The following is a 22,030-nucleotide window of genomic DNA, read 5'->3' on the forward strand; positions in this document are numbered from 1 at the left end:
GCGCAATTGCATTATGCGTACAGTGTGATCTGTGCCTGGAACCATGGGAGAAAACTAATGAGTATGTGCAGTGGGCTGGACAACAAGAAAAGAAACCAGAAAATAGGAAAACTTGTTTGTCCATAAGCTTTTTCCCTTTTCCCAGTTCAATGAAACTAGCGTGAAACACTCATACCATTATGATTTAAGCATTTTACTCTTGAAGTATGTGTTTTCCCACTTGAGCCCTGCCCAGTGACACGAAATATGCAAACTGTTCAGTTCTGTAGTCTTACTGCTTTAATAATAAATAAATAATTCGGAGTTCAGTTGAATTTCTTTATAGCTCCAAATCACAACAGCAATGGTCTCAAAGCATGTTGTACTTTAACCTCCTAAGACCCAAACTCTTCCACGGCATGCATTTTTAATTTCTTTGATATTTGGGCTGATTGGGGCCCGATGAATGTAAAAACAAAGAATTACCAGATTTTTTTTTTTTACCTTATTTTTGTTTTTATGAAAAATCAGGGCCACATATGAGGATATTCGTTTAAAATTTTGGTAGAACAGTAGCAGTATAATGTCCTCGTAAGTGGATATCAGGCCCTTGTAGAGCAAACTTGAGTAAATAACCCAAAATGTGATGTCCACATATGTGGACACCAGGTCCTAGGAGGTTAAGGTAAAACCCTAAAATACTGAGAAACCCTAACAATCACACCCCATATGAGCAAGAGATTTGGTGACAGTGGGAAAGACAAACACTCTTTTAACAGGAAGAAACCTCTAGGCTCAGGATGGAGCAGCCATCTGCAGCTACTGGTTGGATTGATGAAGGAGACGAGACAAAAGCCATGAAGAGGAAGAAAGCCAGATATTAAATGCAGAGACGTGTATTGGGTTAAAGGAATATATGTTCCACAGTATTAACAAAATAATTCCAGTTTAAGCTTCTGTATTTCCTGTTAATGTGGCTCAGTTACCAATTTGGAAAAAGCAGAAGCTCTGAAGTCTTAAGAAAATAGATATTTTCTACATGAAGAAATAAATCTGTTTTAAACTCGACTTAGTTGTAGTTAAAGCAGTTTGAGCCACATCAATTAATACACCAAGTTGAAGGCTGAGGTATCCTTTAAATGAGTTTTGTAATGAATCTGACTGGAATTAAAGTGATTTTAAAGTACCTAATAACTTTTTGTCTTGGCCTTGAGTGGTGTAAACAATCCCGCCTTAACTTGTATATTTGAGTTTTCAGCTGTGACATTTTTAAATCAGAGGAGTGTTCGTCGGAGGACGCACGATTAATTCTGTGCTATAATCTGAGCAAATTACACAGTCTAATGAAAACTTGGCAGCAAGACTGACTCACTTCAATTCATTTGACCTTATTTGAACTTAAATGGGCTGACCAGTAAAACAAGTCCATAATCAACCCCCCAAAAAAGTTGTGGTGTCTTCCAGTATTAAGAATTTATGTATACTATATAAGTGCTGTTTCAACATTACACCCGTTTCTCCACATGAAAGAAACACAACAGGAAATCTGTAAAATTACAGGTAAAGTTCCAGAAAATGGAAAAAAGTTCCAGTGGTGCCAGCTGTGTTTTGAGATAACAAATGAAACAAACAAAATGCAGTTATTTCTAAAAACTTCAAGCATCAGATCTTCTAGGCACAAACAAATACTCTGTTAATATTCCTCTTTTTTTAAATTTTATTTAATCTTATCAGATTACCCTTCAGATGGTTTTAAAAAAAGAAAAAACTTATTATAATACATGTTTATTCTTTGGATTGCAGCATATAATTACATAAAACAATTAAATTAATCAAAACCCAAACTTGTGCTCAGATTTTTTCTTTTATAATTCTTAATATGAGCATATATATACACACACATACATACATCGAACAAGCACTTGGATGGTGCACTCACACATACAAATGACACATCAGGACAAACCTGCCCTAAGGGATCAATAGTAGCAGTGACTGATAATGACTAGTTAAGATGATAGATGGGCTTTATTAATACTGCTGACCAGGCTGAAGCCCAATAAACAAACACTTGAATATTTAAATATTTTCAGCTGAATGGGTTAAAAGATACACGACTGAAAATATTTTTTTGTTGTCGTTTTTTGCAGGAGTAACAAGAGGAGTAAACTCTCTGACTCGGCAAGCACCAATCGCTCAGCTCGGTAAAAATATGGCAGCTGGTACCTCAGAGGAATATTGATAACAGCCTTTAAAATACACCAGCAGACATTGTATCTTAAATGATGCACATGCAACAAGGTGGCAATGCATCACCCGATGCCCTCATATTGCTCATTTGTGCAGTTTATACTAGCACAGAAAACAGGAACTTGCTGCCAGCAGTGAAAGGCTGTAAAAAAAAAAAAAAAAAAAAAAAAAAAAACTATAAAAGGGCCACGGAGCAGGAGGTGGCATAAGCAAGGCCAGAGGTAGTTTCAAGGTGAAAACTAACTACCCAGGCAGGAAAATATGCTTTTGTCCAACACAAATCCAAGAAAATACAATTTCGGAGATAAGATTTCATCCCAAGTAGCTGTTAGGTTGCTGCTGCAGGGCAGTGGTAGGTTAGATTTCACTGTCTAGCTATATAGAAAATTCCCTGTGAGGAAGTCAGGCATGGTACCCACTAGGGGGCGACACATTAGCCTTCCTTTAACTGGAAGAGAGTAATAAACCTGACAGCTCCTGTGGACCAAACCATTAAAAATTTAACCAGACTGGCTTTCTGTGGTTTTGGAATGACCCTTTTGAATACTGCTGAGTTTAGTACAGAGCAGAGCTGAAATTGTTGCTGCTGAAACTAGTCTGGCTCCAGGTTGAAGGCCACATTAAGGCAGGCGGGGGTTTGCTCAAAACCAGTGATCCTATACTCAGCATGCAGCTGCAGGCAGTACGACAGACGATGCAAAGACATGGGATTGAAAATGAGCAAAATAAAAGCAAAAAACCTTAAAAAAAAGAAACTGCGAGGGACAAAAGATTCGTCCAGACCGACATACGCTTGGATCCATATCACAGGAATACAAGTAGAATTAAATGTGGTCCTGATGGTAGTGTCATGGAAACAATCTCTACCTCTAATCTTTATAACTACTGCAGCAGAGATGGAGCCTATTGAATTGAAGCTAGAATATTAAACTCATCCAAACAGCAATTACTAACGCTACACTTCCTTTTGTTCAGTTCTTCTTTAAAAAAAAAAGAAAAATAAATCGACCCTTGTTGACGTGTGGATCTTGAGCATGCAGTCTACAGAGCTATATTCTTATCTGCTTTATGCCCTCATCACACTTGATCCACTGCTATGGGGAGCTAAACAGGAGATTGTGCTGGAAGAGAAGTCCATCTACATTGGAGCTTAGCTCTACATTTTACAGTTTAACTTCTGGGAGGAAAACAGTGAGTAATCTTAAATAATCATACTAGGAGAAGGAGAAGAAAAACAGGTAATCTGAAACAAGAAAAAACCCACTTCATCTCTAAAAAGCAAACAAACAAAAAAACAGTTTGTATTTTTCTTCTTACATGTACAATAATTCCAGAAATTAAGTCTTCAATTCCATCTGGAGGCGTTTGTGCAAATGAATTGAAGCGTTGATATGAAAAAAGTGTGTGAAAGATACATGGTCACATGGTTTCTGAGGCACAACAACATAAAAGAACATCCAGAAGCCTGAAGTGATCTCAAACACACAAAGCAGAGCAGACACCAGGACGGGAATTAGTATTTTTTGCCAGTAGAGCAGCGAGGGCGAAGGCTTGCCGCTCTATGCTGAAGTCCCAGGAAATGTACGTGAAACGGCCGCTGACGGTTATTTTCCCATCTTGGCAACGACTCAAAGACACAACTGAATCAGAGACAGGTGCACTCGACACTCACCCACACACACAAACGCACACAGGAACACTTCCTTTATTACCACCGAACCGTTACAGACCACATTATTGAAAACTAACCGACAGAGCACTTCACAACCTGCTAACTAATGACACAACAGGCAGAAACTAGCCAATAAGAGGACTCCAGAGGTCTGGACTTTATGGCCAGACAATAAATACACAGATAATAAAATAGACTGTGGAGCCTCATCTTATATTTCAATCAGTTTCCTGTACAGAAGTGATTCTTCACCCAGAAAATATCCTGCCCATCGCTTCTTCAAGGCTCATACGACAAAGTGCCTCATTCAGAAGAATTTTACTAAGTCATAAAAATATATGGGCCACTGAACCAGGAGCACGGACTTTAGTTTTGTTTGTCAATTCGGGAATTAAACACTACTACTGAGATCCAATCTATCATACAGTATGAGACACGAGTAATCAACTGATTCATTTACAGGTAAATTTACAACGCTAATAGCAGCGATTTTAATTAAATCATTTGTGCAACATTTATTTATTCAAATAAAAAGGCTTTACCAGCTTGTGTGCGATCACTGCGTGCACACAAGCATTTAAGCATAAATAGTAACTTCACTGATGGATCCATAAAGACGATAGTGTTCAGACATAGTGTGTTTACAGTATAAGCACACAGTAATCCAGATAACCGTTCCATCATCAACATCAGGAACCTGAAAACCATTACAGACACCAAAAACCTGCCTCATCCTTCAATAAAACTTATTCAGTTCATTGGGAGGCTCTTTTAAAGGAACCATAGAGCTAAAATACCCCAAGAACGTTCAAAATTAATTATTTTCCACCTTTAAAGCCATCTGGCCGTGCTTCATCCTCCCTCTCTGAGACAAACCGAACACTTCCTCACCTCAGTCTCGACATTACTCCAGAGATTTAGTGTTGCCTTTTCAAAAAGGACCGCCGAATTTAAAAAGGAAAATCCAACAAAACTCCAGAACCCTCCAAAAAACATCTCCCATTATGCAACTCAGTAGCAGCTTTTATTAGAGTCTCACCACGAGATTAATGCATCTGTGGCTTCATGGTATAAATTTATAGAAAAGTGTCATTTGCTCAGGTGTACAGAGCTCCTCCTCAGAGCTACAGGACATTTTCACAGGCAGTAAAATTTTCAATGTGAACTGAACTGGATTGGCCCTTTAAAGAAGACCTATTATGCTCATTTCCAGGATTTTCATTCTTTCCCATGTGACTGAATACAGTTTGCTTTGTATCACTTATGTTGGAATATCATCCTTTTGTCAGGCCTCTTGTGAAAGCTGCATAAACTCGGGGGAGAGTCACAATTAAAAAGAAAGGCTGACACTTTAACTCTTTAAACAGATTTAACATGTTTCAAATTTTTGCCTTTCTCCTTGGACTTCCATCATGTAACAGATTAAATGACAACTTACTCAAAATAACCCATATTTATATTATAGTTGGACTCAGTGGAGCCCCTCAATTCATAGAATGAAATAAGCTATTTTAGCTCCATTCCCCTCGCTTCAGGATGCCTTTCCTGATTGGCTCCTGAGATTAACCTGAGATGATTAGGTCATATAGAGCCAAGAATATAAAAACTGTCTGAAACAGAGCATTTTGAGAAGCTTAAAGCCTTAGATTTTGGCTTATAGGGATTACTTGTGCAAACATTTATTTTAGATATGATCGTTCACCACTGTAAAAGTACATACAGTACAGGAAATGAGTAAAAGCATAATAGATGTCCTTTAACTTGTAAAAGCACTGCAAACACATATACCATCTTCACTCCTAATAGTGCTTTGGTGCACTGAAACAATTTAAATCACATTAAATCACAAGAATAAAATTCAGTGTAAAAATGTCATCATCCCTCTGGAATGTTTCATAAAACCTAATTTAAAAAAAGTAATAATCCACATGTCTACGATATCTTTTAAATTTTCTTCCACAGATCAGTCAGGACTGCCTCTGGGTTTAACACTTTCCCAAAATGTACTCATAGCTCGTTCTCCCATTTGTGTCAGTATAAAGAAACAAGGACTAAAAACTTACTTTTAAAAAGATCAAATGCATAGAAGCAAATTCACCCTTCTCTCAAGCTTAAGTCACTTTCTTTTCCTCAGCACATACTCTGCCCATTTCCACCTCCACAGCACTAAGGTGCTGCCCAAACAGCGCCTCCTGGTGTCCGGATATCATCAGTCACTTTCAGGGACATGGGAATATCCTGACTGGGATTAAAAATCCAAACAAACAAAAGAATAAAACAAACAAAACAAAGACGACACCAAAGAAAGCCAACCTGTTCTCGTTACCTTATCTGGTCGCTGCATCATAACCACAGACATGTTCTGTTCACGTACAGAAGCTCCTTATCCAACGTCTCCAGTGCAAAAATCAACTTTTAAAGCCTCCCAGTTTCATAGTGGCTTTGTCACGACTATTCCTGCTGTACGAAGCTAATCTTTAACACCATCACGACTACAACATTAACGTACACACAGAGCAACACTGTACAACATTTACACACACACGCACACTGTGCTTTCCCCTCTGCAGTCCCTGAGATCACCTCACACTTAGCACAAGGCATTCTCTTCAACACAAACACGGCTACAAGGAGTTAAATATACAGACAAATGCAAACCAAGCCATGGTGAAGGCACATTCTGGGAGGATCAATCTTCAAAAGAAAATGGGAAAAAAAGGAGTCCGAGAGGGAGAGTCAAAGTGTCAGTCTGCAAATTGGACCTGGAGAGTTCAGGAAGGTGGCAACCGTAGCGTTAAATTCTGGACTATCAAGTAGAGGCATCATATGCAGGGATACAAACATGTCAAGTGTGAAAACGCAGCAAATATCTACTGCCACAATATGATTTGAGGTTTGTGGTACTCAGGAACTGAGATAAATAAATAAAATGTCAAAGAAAAGTGACGCCAATCTTCACTGCCTAATAGTCAGCTTTATAAAATCTTTATGGTCAAATAGGATCATTTGACTTCTTTTAACAACTATTATAGGCTGACAATTAATCGTGAAAGATGAACGACAACAAAAAAAAATAAAATAAGATGGGGCCAGTAAATCCATTAGCCTCGTCCTTTGAAAGTCTTCCATCCCACTGTAAAAATACCTTGCTCCCAACCAAATTACCCCAGTGTGACCACAAAAAAGCCACATGTTTGCATCCCTGTATATCAGCTAAGAAAGCATCATCCAGCCTGCGGGGTTCAGTCCTCACTCCTGGTCCAAATAGTTCTGCTTTTCATTCAGTCTCAGCAGTCTTCCCACTGACTGCTAATCATCTTCCCGCATGACAACTGGTCCTCCCACGTACTTCCAAATATCCTGCATAGTCTTTCATTATCTTACTTGAATTGTTCTTGAAAGTTCTCTTTACCGTGTTTATTCTATATCCATCCAGACTCTATGAATGGATGCAGTGAGTGTAGAATCTAACTGTAGGAGGTTAGGCAGTAGGTCAGTTGTAGAGTATGAGCCTGTTGCATAGCTGAGAGGAGGACGACGACGATTGTGGGCTCCTAGTTTTCATGTCTCAGCTGCTCCAGGATTTGCGATTCTCCCCTCGGCGTGCAACAATGGCCTCTCCTCGCAGGATGGGGACGTGGGCAGAAGGGGTAAACTCCCCTGTCTGCCGATTGGTCCGCTCGCGGGAGGACAGCCGGTTTGGGCGGACCAGCACCCCGTAACCCGGCTTACAGTGGAAATACCGCTGACCTCCGACGGAGCCGTCGTTCTTACCTGCAAACATAAGGTCATCTCCATCAATCGACAGACATTTAGGACTATGGTGGACTGCGCTGATCCTTTTAACTGGATACATACCTACAGGAGTGTCCAGCTCCACCCCCACCCAAACTCCTTCAGCAAACTGTGTCACCCCAATGTAGCGCACCGTCCCCGCCTTATTGTTCCCTACTGTAACATATGCTCCTTCTGTCAGCCAATCAGGCAGCACGTCTTCACCACCTCGCTCATCATCATCCACAAAGATCTCTAGTCTCTCAAAGCCTTCATTTCCTCCGGAGTTTATCAGCTTCTGTTCGGAGGAGACGTCGGACGTGATGCTATTGTGATTGGCTGAGTTGTGAGAAGCAGGCGAAGCGACGACTGACACCTTGGCACCAAACTGAGAAGGAGAGGTCACAATATCGTTCCTGTCAGCGCCCTGCTGCTGGGGGTTTGTGGGTAACGTGGTCTCGACAGCCAGGAGGGAGGAGGATGAGGAGGAGGGTTGGAGAACGTCACACAGGGTAGCTGTAGAAACACTAGCAGAGAAGTAGCCGCTTGACGACTGGCTGAGGGGGCTGAGAGGGGTGGTGTCATGCGGGTCATGCACAGGAAGAGGAGAGACTTCTGGGAGCTCCGCCCGTCTGTCTTTGGCTGGGGGCCGTAGAATAGCAGTCTACAGGAAACCGGGGGGACAGATAAGAGCATGCAGACAAGGCAAAACAAAAGAGTAATCAACAACAGTAATCAACCTTCAAAATAAAACTTGACAGGAAGAAGTCTAGGGTCTGCGAATCTCATCTTTTGACTGCGTTGACTCCCTATAGAGCCCCAAGGTGCATATCAGGCTAAAGCATACGTTACTGTGTACAGGGTGAGCTACGGCACAGATTTAGTGCAGTTCTATAAATCAAGCACAATGCAATTACGCTAATGAGTGAATCGCTGAAAAGGTCTTAAACTGCACATAAAGAGCAATTCATTAAAACTTACAATGGGACCACATTAAGAACCGATGTGGAATTGGAATCTAGTAAGGATGCATCTTACAGAGAAAGAAGAGAATAAACAGAACTACAGAACTGTATTATGGGACTGCGTGATTTGGGTACTAGATCTTCAGTTGCTTTTAGTATCCCTGAATTTATAAAAGTGCATTATCAGACTGTTGCAATGACCCTTGTTAGTTGATAAATTGGACAGCAGGGATTAATGGAGGCAACTTTTGTTTTTTGCAATACACTTGGGAAAAAAAGTGAAATCATCCTCTAATGCTGCAAACTGAAAACAAACAGAGACTGTGGTTACCTAATGCCGTTTTTCCTCAAAGAACCAAGTGGATTAAACTACAAATAAAAATTACTAATCAAAAGTATTCATGTTATTTTGATCTCAAACAAAATCTTAAAAAACCTGATTAAAATTAAGTTACCGATAAACCAAACAGCATGTAAAGGATAAGACGAGATTTAATCTCACCGTCTCGGTCTTGCCTTTGTTGTCGTCCCCTCCTGATGAGGTCACTATACGAGGCACGTGCTGCTGAGTGACAAGGACACAACAGAGAAAAAAGAAATGCAAATAAACAGGCTGTGGCAGGCTAATGGCACTGAATCAATGCTATGTATTTAACATCATGTCATGCTGCATATGCAACATTATGATTATTAGGATCGTTTACTACAGTCATGGCCAAAAGTTTTCAGACTGCTAAAATGTGTATTTCATACACTTTGTTCCTTCATTTTCCTGCCCCGGAAGTGTGCCATAGGGCGAGCACCTGGTGGCCTGGCCTTAGTCCATGGGCCCACCCTTTCGTAAGTCCACCACCCACAGGAAGGGCTGGATGCAGTGTGTGCTGGGCCGATTCCTGGCTACCAAGGCTAGCAGTGGGGAAGGAGCCTGAGCTAATGTGTAAGGTTGAGAAGTACTGGATAGAGATAGTGAGGCTCAACTCAACACACAGCTCTGGAGTTATCTTTGGCAGTGCTCCACCTGGGGATTCTGTCAGTGAGACCTGGAGGGGTGTGACTGGCCTGCCACACCTGAGTGGTGTTCTACTACTGGACTTCTGTACAAACCACAGTTTGTCCACAGAAAACCATGTTTGAACATAAGGGTGTCCATAAGGGCACCAGGACATCCCAGGCAGCTCGATGATCAATTTTGTAATTGTGTCATAATGGGGTTAGGGGTTAGCTCCTCCAGCCATACATTCTGGACACTCGGGTGAAGAGAGGTGCTGAGCTGTCAACTGATCACCAGCTGGTGGCGAGTTGGACCTGTGAGGTTGCACTGGGAATGTATGACAGAGGCTACCGTCCACGAAATCTTCAACTCCCAGCCTGAAGGAGCAGTCCTATCAGGCTTGGTTAGACTGTGGGACTTGGAAAGCAGCCAATAAGTGGAAGAAAATGGATGGATGTTTCTATGATATAGTGAAAAACAACGACTTCTACTGGCACATGAAGAGTCAGTATTTACATTTTCGAGCCTTCCTTTTCATAACTTGAAGTTCTAAAAAGTGGGGGGTAAGTAGAAATCCTCAAACTGATCAGCTAGGACCACTGATATGGCAGGAATCGATCACCAGTAGTCTAAATCTGACCAATAAGTTGATAGCCAGCATGCCACACAGAACAGCACAATGCACACTTTCTTTTAGTCATTAATTTGTCAATTATAATTCATCAATATTTTACTGAAACCATGAAACCCTGAAACCCTGAAGAAAGAATAAAAAAAACAAACTTGTGCCTGCGAAAACCTCTGGTCATGAGTGCAGCTACAGCATTACAGCTTATTAACGCATGCTGAAATGTCCTGGGCAAGATGTTGAACCCCAAATTGCTACCGATGCACCGATTGCAGCGTGAGTGTGTGGAACGCAGGTAAAAACTGCTTAGTGGTGTAACCACACGTAACCATCTGTATGGTTATGTGTGAACTCATAACATGGAGTGAAAAATGTCACCTGCAATCAATAAACTATTTCAATGGGCAGAAAGAGTAGAAATCAATTCTGATTAACCCGTCTACAATTTAGTTCAGGTCATTTCAGTTTTATTGAAATTGCCAAATAACAACAGTCACCTCAAGGCGCTTTATATTGTAAGGTAAGGATCCTAGAATAATGGTTCAAATATTTAAAAATAAAAGTTGAAAAATAAAAAAGTGATATTATATCTATTACAGATATGTAACAAACTCAATACAAGGCTTCCAGGGAATTGCACTGGACCATCTGCTGACCTGCTGGTTTTGCGGCGAAGGTCTCAGCTCCTTCTTCTCATCTCGCACTGGAAACAGAGACTTGAGCAGTTTGGGCATCTGGGGAACCAGCGCCTTAACTGAAAGATAAGAGGCAGCAAGTCCTGAACGACCTGGAGGGGGGGAAGAAGGGAAGAAGGCGAGAAGGAGGAAGACGAGGCGAGAAGGGAGGAGGCAGAAGAGAGAGAAGGAAGCAAGAGGAGGTCCGGGAGGTAGAGGAGGCATGAAAGATTAAGATTGGAAGTTGAAAGTGAGTCCAGAAAATGGCAAAAACCCCAATACTGGGATAGACTAACAGAGGAAGCTGGCAAAAAAAAAAAAAAAAACTAAACAAAAAAACTAACACAAAGATGATTTCAGCCATTAGGATATGATTTCATAAACACTCTAAATTACTGGACTGTGAAAGAGAAATTATTTAAACATCATTAATTCTGTTTATTTTCAAAACAGAATTACGCTGAAGGACATCACAGTGACAATGATTCAAACTGACATTAACATGAAATCACTATGAATCAACTAACTGACAGACAATATTCAGATTAATCACAGCAGATATTAAAAAACAAAAAAGCTCTGTTCAAGGAGATGAGGAGAGAATGGAGACCTTTACACTAGAAATGAATACAAAGAGAGCAGGTAGATAGTGTGATAACACACTGGACATGGAGGATCTAGCATTTAATAATGTGAACAATGAAACATCAGATGGTGTGGTTAAATATCTTTGGAACATCAGACAAAAGAGGACAAGGTGGAAGAGAAAGTAAGGTGAAATCTGTGAGCAGCTCAAGTGGATGAATCCAGGCAGAAGAAAAAGGAGGAGAAAAGAATGGCTGGGGGAGTAAGATGGAGCAATGAGCAGAGCCCAAAGTGTTTTATTGAAGAGAGAAAGGAGATGGGAAAAGAAGGAGGGGTTTACCTTGCTCTGGTTCCTGGTTCTGTGGAGGAGGAGTGCCGAAGGGAGTAGTTGATGAAGACGGGGAGGTAGAGTAGGTGGAAGGGGAGGAGGCTGGGCGGGGCAGGGTGCGAGGAAACTGAGAGGGCATGTAGATATCCTGCTGACTCTCCCATCGACCCTGAGGGAGCAGACAGAGATAATGTTGGATTTAAAAGGATGAAATATCTGAGTCGTACAGCATCCACAAGTAAAAGCACACAAATTACTGCTCCAAGCACAAAGTATAATTTATGTATAGCTGTTCTTGTCAACTAAAAGATGCAAGTTGGTTAGTTTCTACTTTCAATGTACTACCTGTGCTAATGCACATTATTTTTAAATAATAAATAAGCATATTAACTTAAAAAAAAAAAAAAACAACAACAGCAAAAACAAGAAAAAAAAACCCCAAAAAAACAACAACAGGAAAATACCCCTTTTTCAGATATACATGGTAACCCATATGTAAACAAATCATAAATTTTTTATGCAAATATAGGGTAAAAGCAAACAGGTCTTTCTGTTGATTTAAACTGAAAAACTTCAAACAGGGTTCCTAAACCTTTCGAAATATTGTTTTTTGGTCTTTCAACATGGTTTGTGTTCCAGTGTGCTAATGCACCTTACAATATGACATTAAAGTTGGGCCTTTTGAAGCATGTTGGCTGAAGCATAAAGCATAAGCAGACTAAGAAAAAGAAAAATTGTGTCACTTTCTCAAAACTCACTGTCAATAAATTATAAACTTATTTCAATTATAAACTTATTTCAATTATAAACTTATTTAAATGATTAAGGTTGGTTACTTTGGTTCAGTGCTGAACTCTATAGTGTTTGGTGCTGAGATTAATCTGACTAGTATTACGTAGATAACTAGGGGTGCAACGATACACAAAATTCACGGTTCGGTTCGATACTTTGGTGTCACGGTTCGATATTTTTTCGATACAAAAAAATGTTCATGCCTTTTTAATTTGTCATTTATTAAACTTATAAATATATATTTTAACTCAAAAGTACAGTTTTTAAATTTAATGTTGCTGAAACAAAAGTAATTAAAAAAATAAATATATCTCTGGGCTCTCAAAATTTCAAAATCCCTGGTAGACTCTTCAGTTTTTGGTAGCCCAAAATAAATTTAAGTAGCCCAAATAAAAAAGAGAGCAATTTTTTGATTGATGTTTTGTTTCCTTTACAATATTATACATTAAAGTATAATATTGTAAAGGAAACAAAAAAACATAAATCAAAAAACTGTTGAAAAACAAATTACAACATTGTATAAAAATTACAATCATCAACTCAAATACTTGGTTCTAATTGAACAGAAATTTCTATGAACTTGTAAGAACTGTGTAGGACATGAATCAGTCTGTGTCAGATCCTGAATTTGAAATTTCCACTGAAGTCAACGGGTAAGAGACAAGTGGAACCAAGATCTAGGCCATTTGCTTTTTGAAGTTTGCAAAGACTGCTAAATTTTGCCAGTGGTAGTTCACTCTTTGCAACATAGTACGCTGTTCTAAACAGATTTTTTCAGGTTTATTTTAGTATGTTATTTGCAATTGGTGTTTGTTCTGGGAAAGATATTGCAGACTGAGCAATAATGCATTTCTTGCATTTCTCATGGGTTCTAATGGGGGCCTTTCTTAAAATGACTGGTCCCAGTAACAAAGGCGCTTGTCGACTCAGAAATCGAGAGAAAACCAACAACACACCCGGCAGAACATTATGTTATTTACACGGGTGCACATAAGTGGTCCGCATTCGCTGTCAAAATAAAAGACGCCCACCAGATAAGAAGTTGCAACGCGCGTTTGCGTCCATATAAAAGGCACTGTTTTTGTCCGTTAAAGTGGGATTTTCACGGCACATTCCGCACCACATCTCTGTGCGTTCATCATTTGTTTGAAGCCAGCTCACCTCCTGCAAACACTTTTCCGAGAATACGTGCTTCTTTTGTGGTTCGGACTTGGAGGTGGAGGAAGACCAAAGTAATTGCTTAAAGGAGCTTCTTCGACATCTTTAAGAGTTCTAAACAAATGTCTGTCCTCCTCCAGAAAATCTTATGTATGCAAACACGCGTTGCAACTTCATATCTTGTGCGCGTTTTTTTTTTCTTTATTTTGACAGCGAATGCGCACCTGCGGACCACTTATGTGCAGCCCCGGTTATATAGCTCATATTGCAGCCACAGAAATTCTTTTGTCCATGAAACCATAAAGCTGCACTTTCTTTTTGCCTTATAGTCTGATTTGTCATAACTTTTCCGTTTTGTGGTAAACTTTTCTTTGGCTGTCACTTCTTCACCCTGACCCGTCTTATTTGGCTCAGCAGAACTAAAATATATATCCTGCTACTTTTACACACATACACACACACACACACACACACACACACACACACAGCGATTCTCTGCACGATCAACCTCTTACATGTTTAAGCTTGCTGCGGGAGATTTCACTTGTCATGTTTGCATAGTAAGCTAACGATTGATAAGACAATGTCAGAGGAATTGGTGCGCAAATTATCATCACTCACCAATCAGTACTGTCGCTCTCTATACACAGTTCGCGCGATTGCAAAGTGAAAGCAAAAAACAAGCGCAAATTCAAACGCGATTTCAATATGTCACATATTGACAGTGGCTCACCGATGCCAATGACATAATTACCCAGCTACATTTCCGAAAGAATGAGAAAAGCATTGACATATATGTAAATGACCTTTAAATTTGGTAAATATTTTTACGTTTGTTTGAAAGGCACTTCGGTTTTATTTTGAAATCAATGCTTTTATTTTGAAACAGGAAACTGGCACAAAACCGTTAAAGGGCTGTTAGTAACGTTTCTTTTAGGATATGGTAAAATAGTGTGCCTTAAAGTGAAAAATATGTACGTTTACTTTGCCAATTAGTACCTGGCTGACAGTGGCACAAGGTTTGTTAATGTTTCCTTTAACGGAATAAGTTACATGCAATCAAAATGTCATTTAATAGAGTTTATGTTGTTAACCTTGACCTTTATGTGTAGTTGTAAGTTAGTGAGGTGATATAATGAATTGAGTGATGTAAATTTGATGTATATGCTATATGTGAGCAGGAGAAATTTGTTTCCTTTGATCTTATGGTATTAATATTGCTGGTTTTGTTTTGCTCCTAGCTCTTACGGTGTCTTCACTGAATGTTTCAATAAAAACATTTCCAATAAAACCTCTGTGAAGCATCAGTATAAAAGACCATCATTCAGCCAGGGATGCTACAATATATTTTTCTTCCTACAATAGCCCGACGGGCAGGGCAGAGATAGATTTTGGTAGCCCGACTGGAAAAATCGCTAGCCCCGGGACGTCGGGCTACCGATTTTGTAAGCCCTGTATCTGATTGAGGAATCACTCATCATTGGAAAAGAGAGTTTATTACAGAGAAATGGCTCTTTCCAAAATAAAAGCAATACTATACACTTCTTCTGGGCTATATTCTCAGCAGCATATTGTAGCGGGTCAGGGCTGTTCGGGGTTCTGTTTGTACAGTTATGTTTTGTTTATGTTGCCATAGTGACGGGTGACGCCCTCTCGCTGCGACGGTGTGTCCTTCCGGGGTCAGAGGGCGCCCTGTGTGTTGTAGTTGTTGCTGTGCGGTTGCCGCGCTGAGCAGTTAGCTAGCGGCAGTGTTCTTCTGCAGATGTCAATAAACGGCTGTGCTCCCTGGCTAGCTCACGGGAAGCAAGACCAAACGACACCTCCGTCTCCTCCTTGTCTGAGCTCGCCACATTGGTGTCAGAAGTGGGATGATGGTGGCACCCCATGTTCTGACCCAAGTGACTTTTCCCCCGCCGGTCGTGACCGGCTGGTGCGCCAAAAGAAGGCACTTGGACATTTGCAGGACTTTGTGTGGGGTAATGGGGTCGTCGGGGACGACTGACCCCTTAGGTGGGGGCTATGTAGGGGTCAGGGCTTGGTCGGGGTTCTGTTTGTACAGTTATGTTTTGTTTATGTTGCCATAGTGACGGGTGACGCCCTCTCGCTGCGACGGTGTGTCCTTCCGGGGTCAGAGGGCGCCCTGTGTGTTGTTGTTGTTGTTGCTGTGCGGTTGCCGCGCTGAGCAGTTAGCTAGCGGCAGTGTTCTTCTGCAGATGTCAATAAACGGCTGTGCTCCCTGGCTAGCTCACGGGAAGCAAGACCAAACGACACCTCCGTCTCCTCCTTGTCTGAGCTCGCCACAATATTAAACATATCAGGTCCCCATAAGGAGAATCATGTGCTAACGGCTGTCTAAATGACTCGGGTAAAGTTTGTAGCATGCATGCTTGTTGTTTTTGTCTGCTTCCACTTGTCTTTGCACTAGGATGATGTCAAATGCACAGTCATATTCGTTGTGTTCCCACTAGTGCTGTTAGCGTTAATCTCGTTGAAATGATGTTAAGGCCACAACACGGCAAATCTCCGTTAACGAGCTACCCCTGATCGCCCGTGCGTGGGGCTAGACGGCCAACACGTTAACGAGCTAACTGCGCTAACACACTAGTTCCCACCCATGTAATTGAGCATTGCGTGGCACATCCAACATACTGTTTCACTTTAGTCCATGACGTGCTTACCTTCAGGGTCATACGTCACATGAAAACCAAAATAATTCCAAACGCAAGATCTGAATGAGGGTGGGGGAGGTTCAATTTGCCATGTTGCAAGGAGAGCTTAACTTCTGTCTCCCCTGCGCTCTTCCTTCTGGCAATGCTGTCTGTGTTGAACGCTCAGTGGATCTGCGCTCGACAGTGCAGCCTAGGCGGAGTAGTCAAACGCAGATTCACTGAGCGCTCAACACAGACAGCATTGTCAGAAGGAAAGTTGATAAAATAAATTACAAATTTTGTATTGTTTGATACATATGCGTACTGAACCGAAAGCACTGTATGAACGGTTCAATATCGATACGAATATCGTTGCACCCCTAGTAGATACATTTAACTAGAAAAAAGTTCTTCTTTTATTAATTAAACTAAGTAAATTAAATGACCACATAATTATCGGGTCTATTTAATAACTGAATGCAGTGTTAAATACAAAGAGGTAAAGTTTTTGATTTCATGCAATAATAACACAGCTCTCCTAGCTCTCTTTATGCACGCTAATGAAGAGAGCTTCCAACGTTGCACAGGCAACACTCCAGCAGTTACACAAACAGAAACACATGATTTTGTGCTGTTGAACAGTGGGTATTACCTTATCGTCCAGCAGGCAGGTTGTGGACAGGTCTTGTCTACTTCCAGACAGCTGACAGAAGGGACAGCCAAGAAAATATATATATATATTGAGAAACATCACATCTTATTGCAATAAAATGTAATGCCATCTGTGCTATGATGGTCTGCCACTATATTTCATGCTTTACCCTGTTAACAGAAGGAGAGCTTATGCTCCGTCTGTTACTCTTCCCTCTGCTAGTCAACTGCTCCTTCACGGCCACTTCCTAAAACACAGTATTTTAATGTATATATTAGAAGAAAATATTAGAAGATCATCAATTAAAAAAAAAAAAAAAGCTGTGTGACTGGATGAATGCTTGCCTATTCATAATGTGGGTTTAAATTCAATCTACAGCTCTATTATTTATCTCCACCTACCTGTCTGAGTCTATCCAGTGTCAGAATGTTCTCCAGACTCAGGACACTCCGGAGGTATTTCTCAATGGCAGCTTCATCATCGCCTGACTGGCTGTTGTGTGCGCTTGCAGCGAGTCGGGCCAGCATCTCCCTGTCCTCTGAACCAGGAGCATCCTAAGGAGACAAAGCATCATAAAGATTAACAACATGTTTAATAATATGCTTGGCAAAACAATGCTTCTTCCCATTGGCCTTACCCCAGGTATGTTGGAAACCACCTCAAAGGTGACCCCACAGCCAGGTACGGTGCTGCGGGTTGACATCCTTCTGAGAAAGTTGTGGGCAAATCCCTGGCGGCCCGGGTTAACATTGACGCAGATCCTTTTTCTCAGCACCAGCTGCATGTCAGCAGGGTGACTGAGCTGGACCACCACCCGTATGGTCAGATAGACACGCTGCTCAGGATATGATCCCCCTCGACTGAGCTGAGGACACTCATGGACAGTGGAGTCCCAGGATGCCTCTGCTTTAACCTGTGGAGTGAACAGCTCAGTTACTACAAGGGTTTCTAATGAAAAGGCCTCCTTTATGAGAATTACAGGTTTATCCTCACCTCTCCATCGTAGTGTCTGACAATCTGTAGATCAAAAAAGTCATCCTCATCCTCTCCATTCAAGATAGCATCCCAGCCTCCAGCCTCTGGAACTTCAAACTGGTCTTGAGAGCTGAGGTCATCAGCTGGGGAATCAAAGATATTTCAAATTAACTTATATAAAAAGATAAACACTTTGTGAGATTCTGCACAATTTTGCAAATGACTGACTTACGTTTGAGATTGAGGAAGAGGACGGGGATGTGAGTCTCCATGCCAGGCAGAGGAACCCTTTTTATAAAAAAAAAAAAAAAAATGTTGCTTAAACCTCTGTGTCTTAAAATGTTATAATGAATGCTAATTTCCAGCTCAATATTTCTGTTCTCAGACAGTAATCCTTTGCAATTGGCCTACATGCACCTCCTCAGTTCAAACAAGATACTTTAGCTCCATTCAAGCCAAGTTATTACAAACTGCAAACAGAAGGTTTGATGAGACTTCTGTGTTTAAACCAGAGTGTGTGCCTTATATGACCATATTAGGGATATCTGCGCTCACTGACATCACAAAGAGCCGTTTAAAATTTTAAAGCGGTTTGATACAGAGCGTTTAAAGCAGTCTGAAGCTGCAGCTTTAGGCTCACAGGGGCTTCAGCTGTTTTCAATAAGAACATCATTTAATGGGCTGTACCATTCAGCAGGTGCTCCAGGAATGCCGCTGCCAGCAGAGGGCACCATTACAGCATTTCTCTCCTCAGTTAGAGTCAAACGCCATTCAAGGAGCTGCGCCTCTCTCTCCATGTCATCTTCTGTTTTTTCTGTACAAAACATGCATGCATTAAACATTTCATTCACCTTACTCCACTTGCAAAGTGTAAATTGCTGTAACTGTGAATTAGGATCAGAAACAGTTGTTAAATACCTGTGCACATCAATATTTTGCATACTAATCTACGTATTTTTACCTGCTTTGCTAACCAGGCTCTGTAGGTGCTGATCAAGGTATTCCTGTCTCTTGGTGAGAGCACCTAACCACTGCCGCCGTAACCGTTCCAGGTCTCTTTCCTGTCCACCAAACAACTCAGTTAATCACTCCATCTTCTTCTTCAAGTCAGCTACTTCAAAGGTAATTTATGACTCAATGAAAGTGTAAATCACACTGTAGACAGAGTGGTCTACCTGATAACTGTCCATCTCATCTGCTTCCTGGTTTGCTGTGGTGTTTCTGATCTCCACACAGCCCACTGATACAGCGAGCACAATCTCTGCGATCAGGGGCATAGTGCCAGAATCCTGAACTGAGCGCACGTCCACCTGGATTCTTCTCGACTGACCCTAAAGGAGCATGAGGAGAAGGTTGAGGAGGATTAAGAAGACAAGACACTAGTTAGAATATTTAGAAGCCCGCTTTTCCAGTTTTCTGATTCAAACAGGTTGACTGTTTTTGTTGTGATGTGTCATCCTCACCTGCCGAAGCTGGAAGATTCCTCCGGTCCGCACATCTCTGGCAGGTACCACTTCCACTGGAACAAAGTCTCCATTCTCGTTTATCTCCAGGATTTGAATCCACAGCTCGAGCTTACGTGTTACCTCACTCCATCTACAAAATCAGACACTGTTTGCACACCTGTGCTCCTTGCAGAACAAGAATCTATATGTACTCTTTCTGTTATATCTACCTGTCTCGTAATGTGCGTGTCTTAGCTTGGATGATGCTGAGGTCCCACAGTGCGGGGTTTCTTCCAGCATCAGCCTGTCTGTGTCCGTACACCTCAATGGCGACTGCCCCTTCTGTAAGGTGCTCGATAAATTCCTCAGTTACGGACACAGCCAGCTCCTACATAAGCCCCCAAAAAACAAGTGCCATTCAGACCAATCCACAACACATTTTCACACAACTAGAAATCAAAATAGACACCGCTCAGGAAAGCTTCTTGATTTGTTGCAAGACTTGAAATTCTCGTCTTCCCTCCCATGTTTACCTTGCAGCTGTCAAACACCACCATGCAGTGTGGGTCCTTGTTGCTGGGTGATGAGGATGACGTGTCAACTTCGGGAGCCACGATGATAGGCTCAGGCTGGTCCCAGAAAGAATACTGACAGAAGACGAAGTTGGACAGGTACTGAGGAAGACCAGTAGCCTGCAGGATTTTAATCTGTGGATGACAAACGGGAAAAATGAGATGCCAACTAAACATACCTAATAGTCCAGGAAGTATTGGGAAGATTCAGATGGTCTGAATGCACTAAATTTTCTGATGAGCTATGAGTCTTACCATGCAGACCAGTTTGCGATCCTGAACTTCAATGTCCTGGTTGTTGTCAGGCTCATCTCCTCCAGCCATGTTATCCTCTAAGCCCCCTCCAACTCTTACCACCTCCACATGCAGGCGACCTGCAACCTAAACACAGCAAGAAAACATCCTTTAGCCTTTAGTATAAGAAAAATACTTTTTTTTTAACGGGGAAAGATGCAAAGCTGTTTTAATAGACTTCATGAATAAAAGTACAGACTTGAAAATGAGAAAAGCATGTCAATTTTTCCCAGAATTTGTTCCTTGTCCCCAAAGACTTCCTGTATCTCTGGCTGTTCTATTCTATAGCTGCTCATTCACCACTCAGATTTCAAATGCAATCATGAAAATCAGCTGAAAGTTTACATCAGCTTCCTGGAGTCAATTTTTGCTATCAATCTTTTAACATTTTACCAACACAATTCCCTGAATATCATGCAAACTTTTACTTTTAAATTCTGATCTCAGTGAAACTCTTCCTGAGTCACAGTGAAAAGCGTAATACCATACCAAGTCTAGAGACTGTTTCTGTAAGTCAGGGCTACTTCTATAAGAAGAAATTAAGGAATTAAACTGGTGACAAATTGTGTTCTACCTCTCCTTTCTGGTTGATGATGGGAACAGCGTACTGCAGTTTGACGTCATAGAAAAGACAGGAAAGGAAGACGTTGGCGACGCCGATCAGACTGTGGTTTTCTTGCTCATCAAAAAACGGGTCCGCTCGGCGTAAATATGGACACATTGCCTGGACAAGGAAAATTTTAATAGGTAGATGTTAGAGATGTGCTTATTATGTGTGACTTCATAAGATTCCCAATAAGTTTACAATGAAGCTATCATGGTGGCAAATGGCTGTTAACTCACCTGGTCGTCTGGATTATTTAAGTGGTAGTCCTGCCATTCCTGGTACAGCTCTCTCATGTCAACCAGACGGTTCTCCATCTTCTCCAAACTCCAGATCTGTTTGCCCCGACCCCGTCTTCGAACCTGGATCGCTGGTTCACTGAGCACTGCATCCCTCTACACACAGACATACTTATAAGCTTTTGGGAACACCAGAGGACAGGTCACCCACATGTAAGGTCTTCATGTTTGTGTTTACGACCTTGCGGTTTGCATTAAGGTTGTCTGATGGGATCTGCAGAGTGACTCGGTACTCTGTGTGACGTTCCAGCTCATCTGCAATGAAACAGGCTTCTTGTACCAGGAGGTTCGCCCTGACTATCTGCTCCCTCAATCTCCGAAGACTCCTCACCAACACAGCCTCCCTGCAGAAGGACAACAGGTGGAAAACAACATGAAGGGAGACAGGCGAACGGATGGATTAGGAAAACCAAGTTGGTATTAATCAGCACATTATGCATATTCCTAAAATTCAAAGAAACTCACCTGTCCTCACTCCACTGCCTCAGTCTGCTCTGAGCACTGCTTGAATGGCTCATCCCTCCTATACTGAGCCTCTCCATGCTGCGATAGTGAGATTGCTGTCCTGGACCTTGCTGCCCAATTGTTGGCCCTCCAGACTGACCTGTGGACAGGCGTTCTGGGTTGAGCTTCTTACGCAACTGCTGGAGCTCCTGCTCGTACATCTGCCTCTGTCGCTCCAAAGCAGACCGCTTCTCCTCTTCGTGCTGCCTCTCCAGAGACTGGAGGACTGCCTGCATGGGGT

General features: G+C 41.5%; 1 protein-coding gene across 7 annotated transcripts in view; it reads right to left on the reverse strand.

The window, feature by feature from the left end:
- Positions 1-351: 351 nt before the first annotated feature.
- kif13ba (kinesin family member 13Ba) overlaps positions 352-22,030 on the reverse strand; it is a 53,458-nt gene continuing 31,779 nt past the window's right edge. For 4 of the 7 annotated variants that reach the window (XM_085297355.1, XM_085297271.1, XM_085297527.1 and 1 more), the window contains exons 18-39: positions 21,751-22,030; positions 21,467-21,629; positions 21,226-21,381; positions 20,957-21,106; positions 20,344-20,469; positions 20,050-20,223; positions 19,747-19,904; positions 19,535-19,667; positions 19,247-19,402; positions 19,033-19,132; positions 18,759-18,885; positions 18,304-18,359; positions 18,090-18,214; positions 17,734-18,009; positions 17,498-17,650; positions 17,266-17,343; positions 17,097-17,147; positions 11,859-12,015; positions 10,916-11,046; positions 9,143-9,205; positions 7,760-8,339; positions 352-7,675 (exon numbers count right to left, since the gene is read on the reverse strand). In XM_085297355.1, coding sequence (XP_085153481.1) covers positions 7,470-7,675; positions 7,760-8,339; positions 9,143-9,205; positions 10,916-11,046; positions 11,859-12,015; positions 17,097-17,147; positions 17,266-17,343; positions 17,498-17,650; positions 17,734-18,009; positions 18,090-18,214; positions 18,304-18,359; positions 18,759-18,885; positions 19,033-19,132; positions 19,247-19,402; positions 19,535-19,667; positions 19,747-19,904; positions 20,050-20,223; positions 20,344-20,469; positions 20,957-21,106; positions 21,226-21,381; positions 21,467-21,629; positions 21,751-22,030 — 3,599 coding nt within the window. In that variant the 3' untranslated portion in view covers positions 352-7,469. The remainder of the gene's footprint in view (positions 7,676-7,759; positions 8,340-9,142; positions 9,206-10,915; positions 11,047-11,858; positions 12,016-17,096; positions 17,148-17,265; positions 17,344-17,497; positions 17,651-17,733; positions 18,010-18,089; positions 18,215-18,303; positions 18,360-18,758; positions 18,886-19,032; positions 19,133-19,246; positions 19,403-19,534; positions 19,668-19,746; positions 19,905-20,049; positions 20,224-20,343; positions 20,470-20,956; positions 21,107-21,225; positions 21,382-21,466; positions 21,630-21,750) is intronic. The other 3 variants (XM_085242995.1, XM_085297603.1, XM_085243079.1) reach the window with 3 other exon arrangements.

The sequence above is a fragment of the Mchenga conophoros genome, linkage group LG1, assembly GCF_057382185.1.
Source record: "Mchenga conophoros isolate Kocher_MC1m ecotype Shallow Benthic linkage group LG1, M_conophoros_male_GT1.1, whole genome shotgun sequence".
In the NCBI taxonomy this organism is placed as follows: domain Eukaryota; kingdom Metazoa; phylum Chordata; class Actinopteri; order Cichliformes; family Cichlidae; genus Mchenga; species Mchenga conophoros.